Source organism: Anomaloglossus baeobatrachus, chromosome 1 (genome assembly GCF_048569485.1).
Source record: "Anomaloglossus baeobatrachus isolate aAnoBae1 chromosome 1, aAnoBae1.hap1, whole genome shotgun sequence".
NCBI classification, from domain to species: Eukaryota; Metazoa; Chordata; class Amphibia; order Anura; family Aromobatidae; genus Anomaloglossus; species Anomaloglossus baeobatrachus.
Window position 1 is genome coordinate 341,812,791 of NC_134353.1, and position 19,706 is coordinate 341,832,496.

General features: G+C 39.3%; 1 protein-coding gene across 5 annotated transcripts in view; it reads right to left on the minus strand.

Annotated features, from left to right (window-relative positions):
- The window catches only part of EPHA5 (EPH receptor A5), a 641,576-nt gene that overhangs the window by 75,898 nt on the left and 545,972 nt on the right, over positions 1-19,706 (minus strand). For all 5 annotated transcript variants that reach the window (XM_075352357.1, XM_075352380.1, XM_075352348.1 and 2 more), the window contains exons 8-9: positions 18,580-18,685; positions 5,996-6,063 (exon numbers count right to left, since the gene is read on the minus strand). In XM_075352357.1, coding sequence (XP_075208472.1) covers positions 5,996-6,063; positions 18,580-18,685 — 174 coding nt within the window. The remainder of the gene's footprint in view (positions 1-5,995; positions 6,064-18,579; positions 18,686-19,706) is intronic.

Consider the following 19,706-nt stretch of genomic DNA (forward strand, 5'->3'; position numbering starts at 1 on the left):
CATCCTGTTTGCAACTAGGGCCCAAGTGCTGCCACTGATGGGGTGGGTGTCTGTGTGGCCCAATTTTTGGAAAAAAAGGGAGACTCCGCTTGGAGTAACCCTTGCTTGATGTGTTTTTAAAAGAAGCCAAGATGAACAGAGCTGGGATCAGGAAAGACTTTGCTACCTACCCCGGTGTCATCCTGGGGACGGATAAGAATGGCGTATTTTTGAATGTGCTTGATGCAAATCAAAACATCCTGTTTGCAACTAGGGCCCAAGTGCTGCCACTGATGGGGTGGGTGTCTGTGTGGCCCAATTTTTGGAAAAAAGGGAGACTCCGCTTGGAGTAACCCTTGCTTACATTGTTTTTAAAAGAAGCCAAGATGAACAAGTCATGGGTCAGCAAAGACTTTGCTACCTACCCCGGTGTCATCCTGGGGATGGATAAGAATGGCGTATTTTTGAATGTGCTTGATGCAAATGTAGCTGTGAAGTGTACAACTGGGGCACAACTGCTGCCACTGAAGGGGTGGGTGTGTGTGTGGCCCAATTTTTGGAAAAAATGGAGACTCCACTTGGAGTCACCTTGCAGTGTTTTACATGATTTTAGAAGGGCGTGCCATGCCTATATCTGTGTGTCCTCCTCTTTTTCCTTGTCCAGCTGTTTTGTTTTCGCATGAGTATATGTCCTTGTCACTTTCCAATGTGTTTGAGTTGTTTGTCACCTTTAGGACACCTTTGAGGGTGTTTTCTAGGTGTTTTTCTGTGTTTGTGATTGCCTGCCATTGTTTCCTATGCAGTTCGAGTTCGGTTCGTCGAACGTTCGACGAACCGAACTCGAACGGGAGGTCCGTTCGGCGAACCAACCTCGAGCCGAACCGCGACCGGTTTGCTCATCTCTAATCCAGAGTGTTTTTTTTCTATCACTATATGTGGCTGGCAATACAAATTTTTGCAATTATATGAGCTCCTATTGGATATTATATTTATATTACAAGCTCTTTTTTGCCCCACATTGGTGTTTCTGCAAAGACTCTTGGGATGCACAATATGACATGCCACTGTTTGTACGGTTATATATGCATATTAGTCCCTATGCTGTATCCTTCTTTTTATTGATTATGATGGGCGTGATACTCTGCAGGTTTTTGCCTATTGGTCACCACTGAATTTTATTAAGTGCTCTCATTCGCTGCTCCTGAATGACTTATTGTTCAGATTGATTTTGTTATAAATAAACACTTTTGCATATAAATATTGGACTTTGTTCGCCTTTTTCTTCCTTTTTCTCTTTATGGCACACCCTGTATAATTCAAAATATAGGGCACAGCAAATAACTAATTTAGCCATAAAGGTGTGCACTAGAACATATATTGGGGGCACAGTGCATATTATAAATATTATTAGGCAGCATTTGGAGCATATATTTCTGGGGGCACAGTTGATTAAAGAGAAGCTGTCATTAGGTTCATGCTGCCTAAACCATGAGCATCGTGAACAAGAGTATGGCCTCTTTCACACGTTTGTGTAAAACACACATGTGTTTCACAGTCTGTGGTGAAGGTACGTATCTGTTTATGTGTGTAAGTGTCTATGTTTTACATGTGCTGTCCTTGTGCTATCTGTGCGACATCTGGATAGCACATGGACAGCATGAGCTGGTATACTTACCTGTCTCTGGCTCTGCTGTCTCCCACGCTGCTGTTACTTCTGGGTCAGCGTTGAGTGCAGTGAATATGCAATGAGCACAATGAGTGGGACCCGGAAGTAACAGCATAGGGAGACACAGCAGCTGTGATGACAGGTATCTATAAAAATACTTTATTTTTATGTGACATATGTTTTCTCTGATACGTGTCACACTGATGTCACATGAATCACATCAGTGTGTGGTCCGTGTGACATCCATGATGCCAGAGAAAAATGTACATGTCGCTGTGTGGAGCACACAAACATGTGTGTGTTTCACACGGACACACAGCCCATGTCAAAACATGGATGTGTGCACAGAAAAAATTGAATTTAATGGGTCTACGTGTGTCCATGTCTCTGGTCTGTTATGTGTGAAAACGAATGTCACATGTACCGGGAACACAAAGTGTGAAAAAGGCCTATAACTGCGTGAGCGTACACAGGTATGGTTTTCTATGAAACTCTCTGGAGTTTCAAAGAAAATATAGTTTAAGGAGAGGGACAGACCTGACTAGTCCTGCCCTTCCCCAGTCAGATTCTCTCTGACCTGCTTCAGCTGACTGTGTGCGATCAACTAGCTGATCAGGGAGAGGCAGGCAGGGGGCAGGGCAGGACTAGTCAGATATTATTCTTATTATTTATTATTATAGCGCCATTTATTCAATGGCGCTTTACAAGTGAGAGAGGGTATACGTACAACAATCAACAGTACAAGACAGACTGGTATAAGAGGAGAGAGGACCCTGCCCGTGAGGGCTCACAGTCTACAGGGAATGGGTGATGGTACAATAGGTGAGGACAGAGCTGGTTGCGCAGTGGTCTACTGGACTGAGGGCTATTGTAGGTTGTAGGCTTGTTGGAAGAGGTGGGTCTTGAGGTTCCTCTTGAAGCTTTCCACGGTAGTGGAGAGTCTGATGTGCTGAGGTAGAGCGTTCCAGAGTATGGGGGATGCACGGGAGAAATCTTGTACGCGATTATGGGAAGAGGAGATAAGAGAGGAGCAGAGAAGGAGATCTTGTAAGGATCTGAGGTTGCGTGCAGGTAGGTACCGGGAGACTAGGTCACAGATGTAGGGAGGAGACAGGTTGTGCATGGCTTTGTATGTCATGGTTAATGTTTTGAACTGGAGTCGTTGGGCGATGGGAAACCAGTGAAGGGATTGGCAGAGTGGCGAAGCTGGGGAGTAGCAAGGGGAGAGGTGGATTAAGCGGGCCGCAGAGTTTAGGATAGATTGGAGGGGTGCAAGAGTGTTGTAAGGGAGGCCAGAGAGCAGGAGGTTGCAGTAGTCGAGGCGGGAGATGATGAGGGCATGCACTAATGTTTTTGCAGATTCTTGGTTAAGGAAAGCACAGATCTGGGAGATATTTTTGAGTTGTAATCGGCATGAGTTGAAGAGGGCTTGGATGTGTGGCTAAGATATCTTCCTATGTAGCCGGCTGGCTCCTCAAACTATGTTTTCCTCTGAAATGGTTCTACATTTCTGGGTCGCAGGTGGGAGCCGTATGTGACTTGTCTGGTCCTCCCCTAAAAACCTTGCCTACTATGCAAACTATGTTTTTCTCTGAAATGCCTCATCATCTCAGCATTAATCTAATGACAAGTTAGTTTAATATTTATTTCGGGTTGGAAAGTTTGTGATGCAAAAGGTGAAGTTGTCTGTGAAGCTATTACAAGGGGGACAATGTGATCTGTAGAGTAGATATGACGTCCGCAGGCATCCCTTCTCACACAAGGTAGAGAACATGTTGGTAAACATTTGTCTCCCACTCCTGACCCTACAACATGGGCTTTGTGGCTGATCCTATAGTGGCAATACTGATGTGACTGCTAAGTGCATGTAACCCTCAGCCCTCCAAAATTTAGTCTATTCCTCATAATTGGGGTATAATTGTTTCAGAATGATAGATTTTGCTTCAAATACTTTTACAAAAGTCTATATTTTAAGGGGCTGAAATCATACAGTCATTACAGTCATTTTCAGATCTACAGGTCCGGGAGCACTTGGGCACCAGCGATCATAATACGGTAAGCTTCGACATAATATTCAATAGAACATTTCAAAGGGGGAATGCTAAAACCTGGAATTTTAGGAAAGCTGATTTCAACAAATTAAGGGAAGAGCTTAAATGTGTAGATTGGGACAGAGTCATGGTAACTGGGGATACCGAACATAAATGGGGTAAGTTTAAGGATATACTACTAGAGTCCTGTAAAAAACGTATACCCTCTGGTAATAAAATGTCCAGGAATAAAAAGAAACCACTATGGATAAATAAGACTGTACAAAGTATAATAAAACAAAAACAAAGGGCGTTTAAAATCTTAAAGGCTGAGAATACAGAAATAGCATTGCAGGAGTATAAAGATATCAATAGGGAATGCAAAAAAGAAATCAAACAAGCAAAACTAGCTACTGAAACAAAAATCGCCAATGACATTAAAATAAATCCCAAAATCTTTTATAAATACATTAATGCCAAAAGGAAAACAAAGGATAGTATCGGACCCTTAAAATATAATAACAAGTTAGTTATAGAGGACAAACAAAAGACTGAGATATAAAATAGGCATTTCTCATCTGTATTCACCAAGGAACTGACTGTACCAGGGATCATTCAACAAGTGAAAAATCAAAGTCCACCACCCGATATAATTAATTTAACACAAGATGAAGTACGCCTACGTCTGAGTAAATTAAACATTGACAAATCCCCAGGGCCAGATGGCATTCATCCACGAATATTGAGGGAATTGAGCTCCGTAATCGACAGACCGCTGTATCTCATCTTTTTAGACTCACTTGTAACAGGGTTGGTGCCTCAGGATTGGAGGATTGCTGATGTGGTACCGATATTTAAGAAAGGTAAGAGGGTAGATCCAGGCAACTACCGTCCAGTAAGCCTGACATCAGTAGTATGCAAAGTTTTTGAGGGCATTTTAAGGGATGACATGCAAAAATATATTGCAGAAAATAATATGATAACTGACAAACAGCATGGATTCATGAAAGATAAGTCGTGTCTAACCAACCTGTTGGGGTTCTATGAGGGGGTAAGTTCAAACCTGGATATTGGTAATGCAGCTGATGTGATTTATTTGGACTTTGCAAAGGCATTTGATACTGTACCACATAATAGCCTTATACTAAAGCTCCAGAAGCAAGGACTAGGGGACACAATATGCAACTGGGTAAGGAATTGGCTAAAAGATAGGAAACAAAGAGTAGTCATAAATGGTACATTCTCTAAATGGGCTATAGTCAGCAGTGGGGTGCCGCAGGGATCTGTGCTTGGACCGATTCTTTTTACTCTCTTTATTAATGACCTTGTGGATGGGATTGATAGTACAGTGTCAGTCTTTGCCGATGACACCAAACTATGTAGGATATTAAAAACTGACCTGGATAGTACAATATTACAAAAAGATCTGGATAAGATGTCAGAATGGGCAGATACTTGGCAAATGAGATTTAATGTTGATAAATGTAAAGTAATGCACCTAGGACGGAGTAATCCTATAGCTGCGTATACATTAAATGGAAGTAAACTCGGGACTACAGAACAGGAGAAGGACTTGGGTATTCTCATTACAAATAAGCTGAGCAGCAGCACTCAATGTCAAGCAGCAGCTGCTAAAGCAAACAAGATTTTAGGGTGTATAAAAAGAGAGATTAGATCCCGTGATCCCAATGTATTGTTACCCCTCTATAAATCACTTGTAAGGCCACATCTGGAATATGGGATCCAGTTTTGGGCTCCACATTTTAAAAAGGACATTCAGAAGTTAGAGTCAGTTCAAAGGCGGGCAACTAGACTATTACAAGGAATGGAAGGCCTCCCATATGATGACAGGTTGAAAAAGTTAGATATGTTTAGCTTAGAAAAAAGACGTCTCAGAGGAGATCTCATTTATATGTATAAATACATGTGTGGTCAATATAAAGGACTGGCACAAGACTTATTTCTTCCGAAAACAATACTAAGGACCAGGGGGCACTCACTGCGAGTGGAAGAAAAGCGATTCCGACACCTAAATAGGAAAGGGTTCTTTACAGTTAGAGCAGTCAGACTGTGGAATGCCCTACCACAAGAGGTAGTAATGGCAGATACTATAACAGCTTTTAAAAAAGGGCTGGATGATTTCCTCAGTACACAAAACATTGTTGGTTATAAATGACTTAGTGACTTAATGTAGAACTGGTGGAGGAAGGTTGAACTAGATGGACCTAGGTCTTTTTTCAACCTAAGTAACTATGTAACTATGTAACTAATTAGTTATTCTACATTTTAAAGCATAAACCACAAAGCCTATAATACTTACTGTGTCCATTGTGAAAATGCATCTTTTCCTCTTCCGGATCTTGTTTAGCTTTACTGTAGCCACATCGTCTACAACAAAGAAAATCTCATGGTTATCATGCTATATATATATGAATTGGTAATATTAAGCATTATATATGCACTTTTACACATATTATTGTACAGAAGCAATTCCATTTTTATTCTTTTGCCTCTTTTGACTAGTGAAAAGTGGTAAGAACACATTTTCACTAATTTTCACTGTAATAACAAAATTACGTCATCAAAATTTAGACATATTGTTTGTTCACATGATCCAATGCAACTGAATACTATACCAGCAACAACGATAAAGCTGTATTTACACAAATACTTTTTAAGCATTTTTCACATGATCCAATACCAGTGAATACTGTAGCAGCAACAATGCTACAGCTTTGTCCACACAAATAGTTTTTTATGCAACAATATTGCATAAAATAGTATTGATAATACTTTTATTTACACTTGTTTGCTGTGAGGACAAGGCCTAATGCGGGATCAGAATTGCATTAAAAAAAAATTTATATATATATATATATATATATATATATTTTGAACGTCACCAATTTTCTAAGAGAAAATGTTTCTAGAGGTGCTATTGACATGAATTTCTCACCAGATGTCAGTAACAACACATCAAATCCACACAGGCAAAGGAATCAAACCATAGATATCCATATATTAAAGACATTTTCTTACAAAGTTAATTTTAAAGTTCACTTTAATCAATAAATCTTGGAATAATAATAAGTTCCACAATTTGATGTGTTTAAAAAAATGTCCCTGTGCTGAGATAATATTACATATGTGCCCGTGCTATGTACTGTATAATGGCTATTTCTGACCATACAGGGACATGGCCTGATCATACATCTCCTGGGTATGTAGTAAAGAAGTATAAAGACATTACAGCACAAGATCACAAATAATTCTGTCTTTGAGGTTAATCATTTTCTAAAGACTGGCAGGGAAATGTTTTACCTCACAAAAAGAATCATCTATGATCCCATGCTATTATGGTCAGACCATGATGTGGTATGGTCAGACACAGAAAATACACAGTACACAGCAGGGGCACATATAAAAAATTATTTCAGCACAGGAATATTTTTTTTTAAACACATCCAATTGTGGAACTTATTACAATTCTAAGATTTATTGATTAAAATGAACTTTGTTCATTGGGAAAACCCTTTTAAGTTATGTGTAATAATGAGAAAAGATACAAGAAAAAAGTATTGAACATGCTTAAATATATTTAATACTTTATACAGAAGCCTTTATTGGTGATGACAGCTTCAAGATGCCTCCTGTATGGACAAATTAGTCGCATGCATTGCTCGGGTGTGATTTTGACCCGTTCTTCCAGACAAACACTCTTCAAATCCTAAAAGTTCTTTGGGCTCCTTCCATAAACTCTGAGCTTTAATTCCTTTCATAAATTTTCTATTGGATTCAGGCCAGATGATTGGCTGGGCCATGTTAGCAGCTTTTTTTTTGTCTGAAAATAATTGAGTTTCCCTAGATGTGTGTTTGGGATCATTGTCTTGTTGAAATGTCCACATTAATTTCTTCTACACAATCCTGGTAGATGGTAGTTGATTTTTATCGAGAATGTATTGGCAATACCGCATGCTGAAAAACAGCCCTACATCATGATGTTCCCACCAACAAACTTCTCTGTTGGATGGTGTTAAAAGCCTAGAAACATGGTGTGTATTATGGCACCCAAATCCATTCTGATGTCATCTGAGCAGACTATATTCTTCCTGTATTTTACAGGCTTGTCGAAATATTTTTGAGCAAAATTTAAACGTGCTTGAATATGCTTTATCTTCAGCAATGGAGATTTGTGTGGTGAGCATGCATACAGGCCATGGAGGTTGAGTGCACTACTTTTTGTTTTCTTTGAAAGAAATGTACCTGCTAATTGCAGGGCTTTCTGTAGCTCTCAGCAGGTGATCTTTGGCTCTTGGACAACTCTAATGATTCTATTTTGACTAAAATTTTACAAGGATCACTGGTTGTGGCTAGGTAATGGTGAAATTATGTTCTTTCCACTTTCGGATTATGGCTCCAGCAGTGCTCACTGGAACCTTCAGCAGCTTACAAATTTGTTAACCAATGTCATCAGTATGTTTTGCCACAATAAGGTTCTGAAGGTCATGAGACAGCTCACTGGTTTTACTCATCGTGGGAAATTTCTTGTGTTCTTGTATGACATTTTGGTAATTAGATGCCATCTTATAAGCCATCAGTTAAACCAGCTGATATTATTTTTCACTAAGTGGCAGGATTTCTTTTTAATTACTGATAGATTTAACTTGGTGTCATGGCTGAAGCACAGTAGCTGCGAAACGCGCAGCAGTGTTTGTGGGGGGCGCCGCACCTATACCTTGGTTGGACATATTATAACTGGTAATAAGATGTGTGGCTTATATACTATATTCAGCTGTCTCTATATATAATTATTTACACCTGATTATATATATATATATATATATATATATATATATATATATATATTACCTATATATATATATATATATATATATATATAAAAACAGTATAGAGACTGTGGATTCTGCTATTAGCCATATACTTGATAATACTATTTTGTCTTCCTTGGTATATAGTGGTGTGACATTTTCACCATAGGTGCCGCGTCCCCATGTGAATTTTTTTCCATCCATCACTTTAGTGGTCCATTTGATTGTCTTTTTTTATATAAATAAACAATTATTGTTAATAAAGAATTTTTGAGGAAAAACCTTTGAAAATGTTCTTGCTTTCGGTGTTGTGTTGGTGTTAACTCATGGCTTTTCATGTCTTTTTTTCCACCTCTTTTACTTCAGCATGTCTTTAATACTTTTTCCCGGTGTAAATTCTCATTATTACACATACCTTAATATATTGACATCTAGATTTGATCTCTTTGTCTGTATGGACTCAATTTTTAGTTACCCACATCTGGTGAGAGACTCATGTTAATAGTACCTTTACAAATATATTTACTCAGAAACTTGGTGATGTCTTCAATACTGATTTAACTGTCTCTCTCTCTCGCTCTCTCTCTCTCTGTGTATATATATATATATATATATATATATATATATATATATATATATATATATATATATATACACTGTATATGCAATATTGTGCAAAAACCCAGGTGGGTAAGGTAAAATGCTACAATTTATTAATGCAAAGATAATCAATAAAGTAGAAATCTAACTCCAATTAGTTTTTGGTGTTACTACACTTTGCCTTCAAAACAGCATGAATTTTTCTACATAAAACCTTTACACATTTTATGAATAAACTCAGCACGAGGGTTGTTCCAAAAATCTTGGAGAACTAACCCCGGATCTTCTGTGGATATAGGCTTGAGCAAATCCTTCTGTTTCTTTATGTAATTACAGACATACTCAATGATGTAGAGATCATGAGCTCTGTTGAAGACATAGTATCACTTGCACGACTCCTCGTTCTTTTTCACATTGATGATAATTCTCAATATCATTGGCTTTAGTTTTGGGTTCGTTGTTCTGCTACAGAATAAATTTGGAGCTACTCAGATGCCTCCCTGATAGGATTGCATAACATAAGTATCTGCATATATTTTCCAACTCCATTTGCGGAAATACAATCTTGACAAGAACTTCCACCATGCTTCATTGTTGCCTGCAATATTCATTATTGTACCTCTTGCTGCCAAATATTTAAATTTCGACTTATCCAGATCAACTGCTGTCATTTTTCATTATCCCAATAAAAAAATTGATTTGATTCAGATTTCTGTTTTAAACGTTCACTTTGCTAACTGATAAAAATAAACTAACACAAACAAATTCTTATTTTGCAGCAGTTTTTCCACAACTGCCTAAATATTTGAACAGTTTTCTGTATTCTTCCAATGATAATATTTTAAATTACAGTAGGACACAATATCTGGAGTATACCTACATGATCCAGCAATTGCCAAGGTTGTAAAAAGGACTGTCATTGCTAAATAGCTCATGGTATATTATCTAAAGTGAGATTAAAAAGCTGATAAAGGCAGCTTATTTTTCATTGTGAATTTCTCTAGAGGTCTATAAATTTATACGGCAGCATGTTGAATTAACATAGAAGATGAAGTCGTGAAAACCCCCCATGTGTCATAAAAATATGTCTCAACATGATGCATTGTATAATACTATAAGGCTATTGCAGGTTTATGTTGGCATCACAGCAATAGTTCAGCTTCACTAATAATGCATGGCAGGAAACCTGTCCATGAAACATTATCTACCATAGAGCTTCCAGATGTACTAAATTTACTGATCAGATAAACAGGCTATAAATTTGTCACTTAGTGAACAAATTATGCCCTGTAACGTCTGGCATGGAAATGCAGGATTGCTGGAAAACAGATGCACTGTGGTTTGAGCTACGGTCGGTGGCTTCAGTCCCAAAATCCAGCCCTTACTAAAGGGAACGGTCAGATAATATTTCTTACTTAAAAACTAGGAAAATAACTATTTCTCATTGAAAGTAGGGATCTTTTTCTAACTACATCCTTATTATTAATTGTAAATATGACCCAAATTATCCTTTTTTGGATTATATTTCCATTATATTTATTTTTGGTAGTACAGGTTCAGAACATCATCCTTTATCTTTCAGCTACGTGTTCAAAAAATATCCAAATGCATATACATACCATATATATATATACACATGCCTATACAGGACACGTACACAGAGATAAAGATGTATATAGTCAAATTTATTTTTAGCTTTTTTTCTGATCCTTTGAGGTAGATGTGAAGAGATATCACAAGGATCTTTAATTACCCAAGCTAAACCATTTGTAATTTTTTTATAATTAACCATCATGCCTGTGTACAGGAGGAATAATATTAATATTGGCCAGTATATGACTCATATCCTTTGCCAGTTTTCTCCTCTGAAAACTCTATCTTTTTATTTGCAATTAACTCTGAGCTGGTGAAGGAAACTGGAGGTCATGATGTCTTCCATACACAGGACAGCTCACAGCAGAGAGGGTTTTTTTCATTCTTAAGTTTGGACATGAACAGAAGCAGAAAAGGCATGGGATAAATTATACAGCAATAATAATCCATGTAAATCCAGCTTTGGGTTGAGGTAAAAGACTTGTTACAAAGCTCAGCACATTTGGTCTGTGTCTCCCTCTGCCTCTTTACTCTAATCCTCACTAGTCTTCCTTCCCTTTCCATAGAGTATAACAGGACGTGTAACCTGACACCACACTGTGCTAGCAGCCTGTCTTGTCTTTTGCAAGGGGTCCTCTAGCGAGTCTGAGACCAGAAGGTCACAACGCCTTATTGTGCACAGGTCTGAAGCTTGTGATTAATTTGCTTTCCTATGTTGCTGTAGGGGTTAAGGACTCTTTCCTATATGGCTATCCTTTGGAACCTTAGTCTCAGGTGCAGCTCTTTGTGACCACTCATCTTTGCTGTAAATAATCACAGGTTTTAACATATGATGTTGGTTAAAGATACTCATATCAAAGCTATCCACTTTGGAAGAAGCCAGTTTCTGGAGGAAACCTAACGTTTTGTGACTATTGCAGCTGTGGGGTTAGCTGCACTGGAGTTGCTTTGAGTGTTTTCCTTTTTGCATATTTTTTTCCCTATCCTTGTGTTGGATTTTTGCACTGGTGAGACTAGTGCTTTTACTAGCTTTCTCACTAGCCAGAATGAATTGAGGTCAAGCGAGGGCCTAGGCATGTGATTAGTGATGGGGTGAAAGAACCCATATACAGGAGTTAGGGAGTGCAAAGATCAGCCTCTGGTGAGTGTAGGTGACCCTGCTCACCTCTCCCTAGCATCAGGGCCCACCATTGTATCGTATACCCTGTTCGTTGCAGCGCTTCCTGGGGGTTCCCTTATTCCTGGAAGAACCTTGGTAGTCACAGCGTGACATGAACTGTTTTTTTCAGAGTGGCTAGTGATCTATTGAGCCAAGGGTAGAGCAAGAAGTTGCTCATAAGTGGAGAAAAGGCAGCATTCTCTGATAAGATATATAATGTATATATCTTATTCTCACATATATTACTGATTTATACAAAGGCTTGTTGAAAGTACAGTTACTTTTTAAAATTTCTAGTTTGTTGTAATCCTAACAATAGCACATTTTGTAAGATTAAGGATATGTGCAGAAAATATTATGTAAACTCACACTGTTGATTGCATTGTATTGTACAACAGATAGGGCATATTGTGGATTTAAAAATGTGCAGCCTACTATGAAATCTGATGCAGATTTTTGCACTATGGGTGCAAAATACTTAAAAAGGAAGGTGTTGTCCAAATAAAAAAAAAATCAGTAACTGAAAAAATGTAAAGTATTAATCTTTTTACGCTGTGGGCTCCACAAAGATGGCGGTGATCTCTTCCCTCTGCTGTGATCTGGACAGCCCAGGGGCGCGTCCATTTCACAGGAAACGCCTTCTCAATGTTACAGTATAGAGTCAGAGTCCGACACTGGTCTTCTATGCCCAGGGGGCTGCCATAAAGGAGGTGAGTAACTGTCTTTACTCACAGCAAATACAAGATGGCAGCCCCCAGTGCTTCAGTAAAACTAGAATTAAATAAAAAATAAATAATGCATTTAATTTTGTATTAAAAATACTTGATTTCAAAATGACTATTATTAATACAAAATGCGGCACCTTACCTTTAAAGTCTTATTCACTAACATTGTACTGCAGTTTGGTGCAACATTTTGATACAGATTCCACAACCGAAATTCCGCAACATGTAGGTCATGCGTGGATCCATCCAATGTTCAGGCATTTTGGATTTGCTTGCAGATTTATAGTACAATGAATGTAGCTATCAAAAATATCTTTATGCAACACAAGGGTTTGCACATGAACAAATGCTGCAAATGTTCATATCTGAAACATGCTTGTTTTCTATATAGTTTTTTCCAATGACTTTAATTACTTTGTAAAACAGGGAAATCTGTGGTCAAATATGGGAGAAAATCTGCAGTTAGAGCATGAGGATTTTACTATTGATTTGTTGTAGATTTCTAAAACATTCCACACATATTGTATTTGCTATGTTGATGGGAGGCAGGAAATCTGAATTTTTGGTAAAAAAAAAATGCATAAAAAATTTATGGAAAATATTAAGTAAAAAACTCCAGCTCGGATGGATAAAGTACTACTAATACTACTACATAATAGTACTGGAAGTGCTGATGTCACATCTGTATGTGAAATCTAAATTATTCATTTGGATTTATAAAAAATCAACCTAAATGCAAATATCAAACAGTATAAGCAGACTACCATGAGGATCTCTGAGCCTGTCCATGACCTGCTCTGGCTATTTTCATAAATTAGCTTTCTTCAGCAATGTGTTCTGCATTTTTATATTGTCTGGTTGCCTAGAAACCACATGTCTTCACGTCTTAGTGTCCATCTTTTAATTACATGCGGCTAAACAATGAAGTCACAAGTTCTTACTGCTGTTCGGAAGAATATCACTTCATGTTACGAAGATTTTCTAAAGAGATGGTCTTCAGAAGTGGTGATAACCTATAGATCTGTGGGGTTCTGGCCACTTGGTTCTGAACCAATCAGTAGATGAGCCAGTCCACTTAGAATAGGATGGCAATGCACATGTCTGCTTTTCCGGACCTCAGCTTTTTCTGGTAGCTCTATAGAGCAATGTTCCTCAACTCTAGTCCTAAAGGCCCAACAATAGATCCGGTTTTCACAATTTCCTCAGTATTTCAGAGGTGATGGGTTTTCAGGATTTTCTCAATATTGCAAAAGGAATAATCTATCACCAGAGCAATACTAAGAAAATCCTGAAACCTGATCTGTTGGTGGGTCTTGATAACACTGCCGTAGAGAATAAATGGAGCAGCAGTCAAGCATGTGTCCAATATAATAGGCATAAAAGTGCCCTTTTAGTTGATCGGTGTGGATCCAAGAAATTGGTCCCTTTCTTATCAATATATTTGCATGTGACCAAACGGGCCGCATGATGGCTCAGTGGTTTGCCTTACAGTGCTGGGGTTCAGGGTTCAATTTCCACCAAAGACATCTACAAAGAGATTGTATGTTCTCCATGTGTTTTTTGGGTTTTCTTTGGATACCCCAATTTCTTCCCAGACGCCAAAACAAATGTGTCTGGAATATACTTTGTGAGTCCCAATGGGGACAGTAATGATGAAGTCTGTAAAGTGCTGCGGAATATGATGACACTATATAAGTGAATACAATAAATAAAAACAGAATGGAGAAGAGGGTCTTTTACAAAGCAAATGGACCAATCTTGAGTGGGACATCTTTCTTCAGGGGTCCCATAAGGACTGCATCAATGCCCATGTTTATTGGATAGATCAGCAAAGTATTAGGGTAAATGTATATATGACAGAATATTTAGAAATACATATTTAGAAATTTTGCTTATTAACAATTAACATTATTTAATTTTCAGCAATTTCAGCATCCCTAAACAAAAAATAAACTGAACAATCAAGAAGAGATATATAAAGTCATTTCCTAACGGTGAACATGCAATTAGATTTCAATCATTAATGTCTGTGATTTCCTGCAAGTCAAGACCTAATAGTTGCAATTTATGCAAATACATTTCTATTTTGTCTTGCTCTGGCCCCAATTATCCAGATAATTACTGGAAACTTTCTGGAAAGACAAATTAACCATCTAGAGAGATTGTCAATACAGCTCGGTTGACTCTTGTAAAGGCAAACTTTGCTAGGACTGGGTTAATAAATAATCCTGTTATTTTGGTCAAAAAACTATGTGACAGCAATTTAATAGGAAACCTCAATGTATTATCCAGTTGATTGTAAAATACAAATATTTTAAGTAATAAAATGGCATAATAATGGGTATTTGTGTTGATGAAATTTAGTTTACTGGAAGTTTCAGACTTTACAATACAATCCAGATAGGAGGTGGAATATGTTCTATTAACAGGTATGCAGGAAATTCTGGAAATCATTAAAATATATCATTTACATCTAAATCTACAAAAACTATTGCTGAAATATACTGTATATAATGTAAATAGCTAATCGTTCCCTATAGTGCGATGCTGCATATTTTCAAGACTTCAAGGCTATGTGCTATGTATTGCTTGTGATAATATACTGTATATGTGTGACGCCCCTGGACTAGTCAGGGCGTCACAGGGTACTGCGTGCTCTTTATCTCTTAGTGCAGGACTCAACCCCCCCATGGTTCTGGGTTCCCAACCTATGGTACTGCCTCCATCCGCATCCAAATCCCAACCACACTTCATACAACACCCTGTCAGACACACCAGTGGGCTGCTGAGCTGGAATAGGGCCGCCCACCTAGTGGTCAGGCAGACTGGTTGGAGGGAGTAGAGGAGAGTAGTCAGCTCCAGGGGAGCAAAGGGAGAGGAAGCAGAGTTGAGGTAGCCCTCGAGTAGTGAGGAGCTAGGGGAGTGTGTGGCTCCTGGGGAGTTACAGGTTGGGTCGCAGACAGTGATCTGAGACTGGAGGAGTCAGAGACCCAGTCACAGGGGATTGAGGCTGGGTGCCTAGACCTGGTCTTGGAGGACGATTAGCAGCTCGAGTCTAATCGCCGGTCTGGGACCGAAAGACGGCGGGGTACTGGACCCTAGGTCGGGTGTAGCTTGAGGCAACTTGGCAATTAACCTGCGGAGGATAGTGACTTTATGGATTGTCCCCAAGAAGCTCAGAGATCTGGGGCACTAGCGCAACAAGGGGGATAGGGATTTCCAACCCAAGCAGCCCACGGAAATCCCAACCGTGAGCCCTAGAGAGCACAGCTTGACTATGAACAGTACAGAGCGGGGCCTGGACAGCTTTACGCCAATGGGCCACCAGGACACAGGGATGGATACCCGGACGGACTCCCCCAAGAGGGCAGGGGCACCCAGAGACTTGGATTACCTTGTTGTAAGAGTCTGCTTTTCATCACCGATGCTGCCTGAGTGAGTACATGGACCTCCCTTTCTTTCCACTAGCCCTGCGCTCCCCTGCACCAGCGTCCCAGCATCTAGAGTCCCGGGGCCTCCTCTACCCATGGAGGAAACGTCATCTGGCTGCCCCACTCCATCTCCCCCGGGTACTCCCATCGGCTGTGGCGGTACTCCCCTTACCGCGAACCACGGGTGGTATCACGGACTCTTATCCCTTGTAAATACCCCCCTTTACATTTGAGTGGCCGCAAGCCCCCGGGTCCGGAGACCCTCGAGCCACAGCAACCCCCGGATCTGAGCGGTTCGACAAATGCAGGGGCGGCACATATGCGATTGTGATCAAAATTATTCAACCCCCCTTTGCAAATTCAGTTTATTAGAAACATTTACAAACTTTCTGCTGTTTGCAATTAACCAATAAAACGAACAATTGAATATCTCAACACAAGTAATATAAGAGGTTTGACCAAATTCATCACAAAATGACAATAATACTGACTACTGCAGTCTCAGAACTATTCACGCCTTCACTATAAACATGTATACTATGGCTGTTATGACCTGCTGCAAACATGATGCATAGCCAAACACAAGCTTCTGGCAACGTTCCGGAGATATTTTAGCCCATTCTTCATGGGCAATGACTTCTAGTTCACTAATATTCTTGGGTTGTCAAGAAAGTGGCTCAAGAGAAAAAATCATTTCCTCCATACATGGAAAAGGATGCAAAGTGATAGCAAAGGCATTGAGTCCTCCTAGAGAAAAGTGCTACATTTTACACCACAGGTCACATTTTAACTAACTGACACTTTCTCACATTTTTCCTCTTATCGTTAATAAAACAGTGCATGCTACTTTTACACAACAGTTTAAAGGTCTTTACTTTGTAAAACATAAATCTGAAAGAAAATGTTAGAATAAATGAATTATTATTCACCCCCCATCTCTCATAACCTGGAATTTCACTTTTTTTTTTTGAGGGTGTGCATCAGTTCATGGAAAGAACATTCCCACAACTATGAACACTTAATTTTCCTTTTATTGAGAAATGAAGAACAAATAGGACAAGATAACTGAAAACTTCAGTGTGGTGAACTATTCACCACCCTAAAGTCAGTACTTTGTAGCACCTCATTTTGTCACAATTACACCTGCAAGTTGCTTTGGATAAGTCTCTATGAGCTTTCCACATCTTGCCCTGGGGTCTTTTGCCCATTCCTGAAGGCAACACTGCTCCAGCTCCTTCAAGTTAGAAGGTTTCCTGGTGAACAGAAATCTTCAAGTCTGACCACGGATTGTCAATTAGACTAAGGTCTGAGCTTTTACTAGGCCATGGCAATGCATTTACATATTTCCACTAAAACCACTTGTGTGTTTAGCAATATGCTTTGGGTCATGTTTGTCTTGTTGGAGGGTTAACCGCCATCCCAGTCTCAAATCACTGACAGACTGAAACAGGTTTTTCTCAAGAATATCCCTGTATTTTGCATCATTCATCTTCTCGATTTGGACCATTTTACCTGTTCCTGCTGCCAAAAATATCCCCACAACATGATGCTGCCACCACCATGTTTCACTGTAGAGATGGTATTCCTGGCGTGATTAGCTGTGTTGGTTTGGTGCCAGACATAGCGTCTACTTTGGTGGGCAAAAAAAATCAATTTTGCTCTCATCTGACCCCAGTACCTTCCTCCATACATTTGGTGAGTCTCCCACATGTCTTTTGGCAAAATCAAAACAAGCCTTCCAATGTTTGGATGTAAGTAAAGGCTTATTACTGGTCACTCTTGCAGAAAGGCCAGCTCAATGGAGTGTACAGCTCAGTGTGGTCATATGGACAGATGCTCCTGTCTTTGCTGGGGAACTCTGCAGCTTCTTCAAGGTTACATTTGGTCTCTGTGCTATGTCTCTGATTAATGCCCTCCTTGCCTGGGCTGAGAGTTTTGGTGGGTGGCCTTATCTTGTCAGGTTTGCTTTTGTACATGTTCTTTCCGTTTGATGATAATGGATTTGATGATGCTCCAGGGTATCATCAGAGATTGGGATATTTTTTTAGATTCCAACCTTGACTTGTACTTCTCATCAACTTTGTCTCTGACTTGTTTGGAGGTCTTCTTGGTCTTCATAGTGTTGTTTTGTTAGTGGTGCCTTTTGCTTTTTAGTGTTGTAGCCTCTGTGACCTCCCAGAGGAGATATGTATATACTGACAGACCACGGGACACTTAGATTGTGCACAGGTGGCCTTCCTTTCACTAAGCATGTGACTTATCAAGGTAATTGCTTGCATCAGAAATTTTTGGTGGCTTCATAGCAAAAGGGGTGACTATATATGCACATGGCAATTTTTAGTTATTTTGTCCCATAAATTTAATGTTTGCCTATATTTTTCTCACTTCCCTTCCCCAACTTAGACTATTTAGTGCTGATACATCACACACAGACATCAAATTACAAAAATATTTAAGCACAAGTTGTAATGTAACAAAATAGGTAAAAAACCAAGGTGTTGAATACTTTTGCAATGGACAAAAATATCAGTTTGTTATTTTTAAAGCTTTAGCACAAGTTCACTCACCTTCCACTGAGGAGAAAACCAACCATTCCAGCCAGAAGAATAATTCCCACAGTGACCGATACAGCTATGAGAGGAATCTGACTCTGGTCCCCGGTTGCTGCAAAGGCTGAGCACATAGATCGAAAACACAGATTATGATTTAGTTATATAAAAATCAGGGAGCCGGCAATTGTTACAATTCAAATGTAAGTCAAATAAAAATCTTTGCTGAATTTTCCTTTTCTCCCTAATCTCCCTTATCTGTGTAGATGAAAACAAACAGTCCTCCAAGTAAAAATGAATCAAATATATATTTTAATCACGACTAGAGATGAGCAAAACTGTGGAAGTTTGGTTCAGCGGGTTCAGCCAGACTTTAGATGAAGTTTAGTTTGGGACCCGGACTTGACCTTAACCCCAATGGAAGTCACTAATTAGGCAGTTTGGGTCTCCACTCACATGGAGCCAGCATAAACAGAACACTTCCGTGGGGGGACGGGTGGACAGGGTTTTAAAATATTTTTGGGGGGGGGGAACACTACATCCGATAATGCTGTTGTTACCCAGAGTGCGAGTCGTTCAAGCACTGCAAGTTGCTCACACTGGGCCGAGCACTGAGAGCACCTGAGCACAGCGATACTCGTGCGAGTGGTCAGCATACCTAAAGCACCTGACTGTGTTTGGTATGAACACAGAACTCCAGACCTCAGGTTTGCTCATATCTACACAAGACGTATTCCTATTAATATTACTATTTCAGTATTACAGCTTTCCATATTTGTGAAAATAAGTAAATCTTTGATAGCAAATTACAGAGATGAGCAAATAATTTCTAGCGGAATTGAATACTACTCAAATTTTACATAAATCCACATTCACCAAAATGTTAATTTTTTTGCAATTTGCTTCTGTTCTGAATGGTTTCTGCTGTCACCATTTTTCTGAACCATAAAAGACCATCAAAATGTTAAAAAACAATTAAAATTCCCTTATACTCACTTCTCCAGCCCCTCCGCTACTCCCCGTCACCCATCTGGTCATTGTCACATCTTCGGATGAGCATAATCAGCACTGAAATCCCCGGAGCCTTGATCGCTACTTCAAGGCTTCCAGGTTTGCAGGCCTGTGAGGGCTTGTGCATGCGCCTG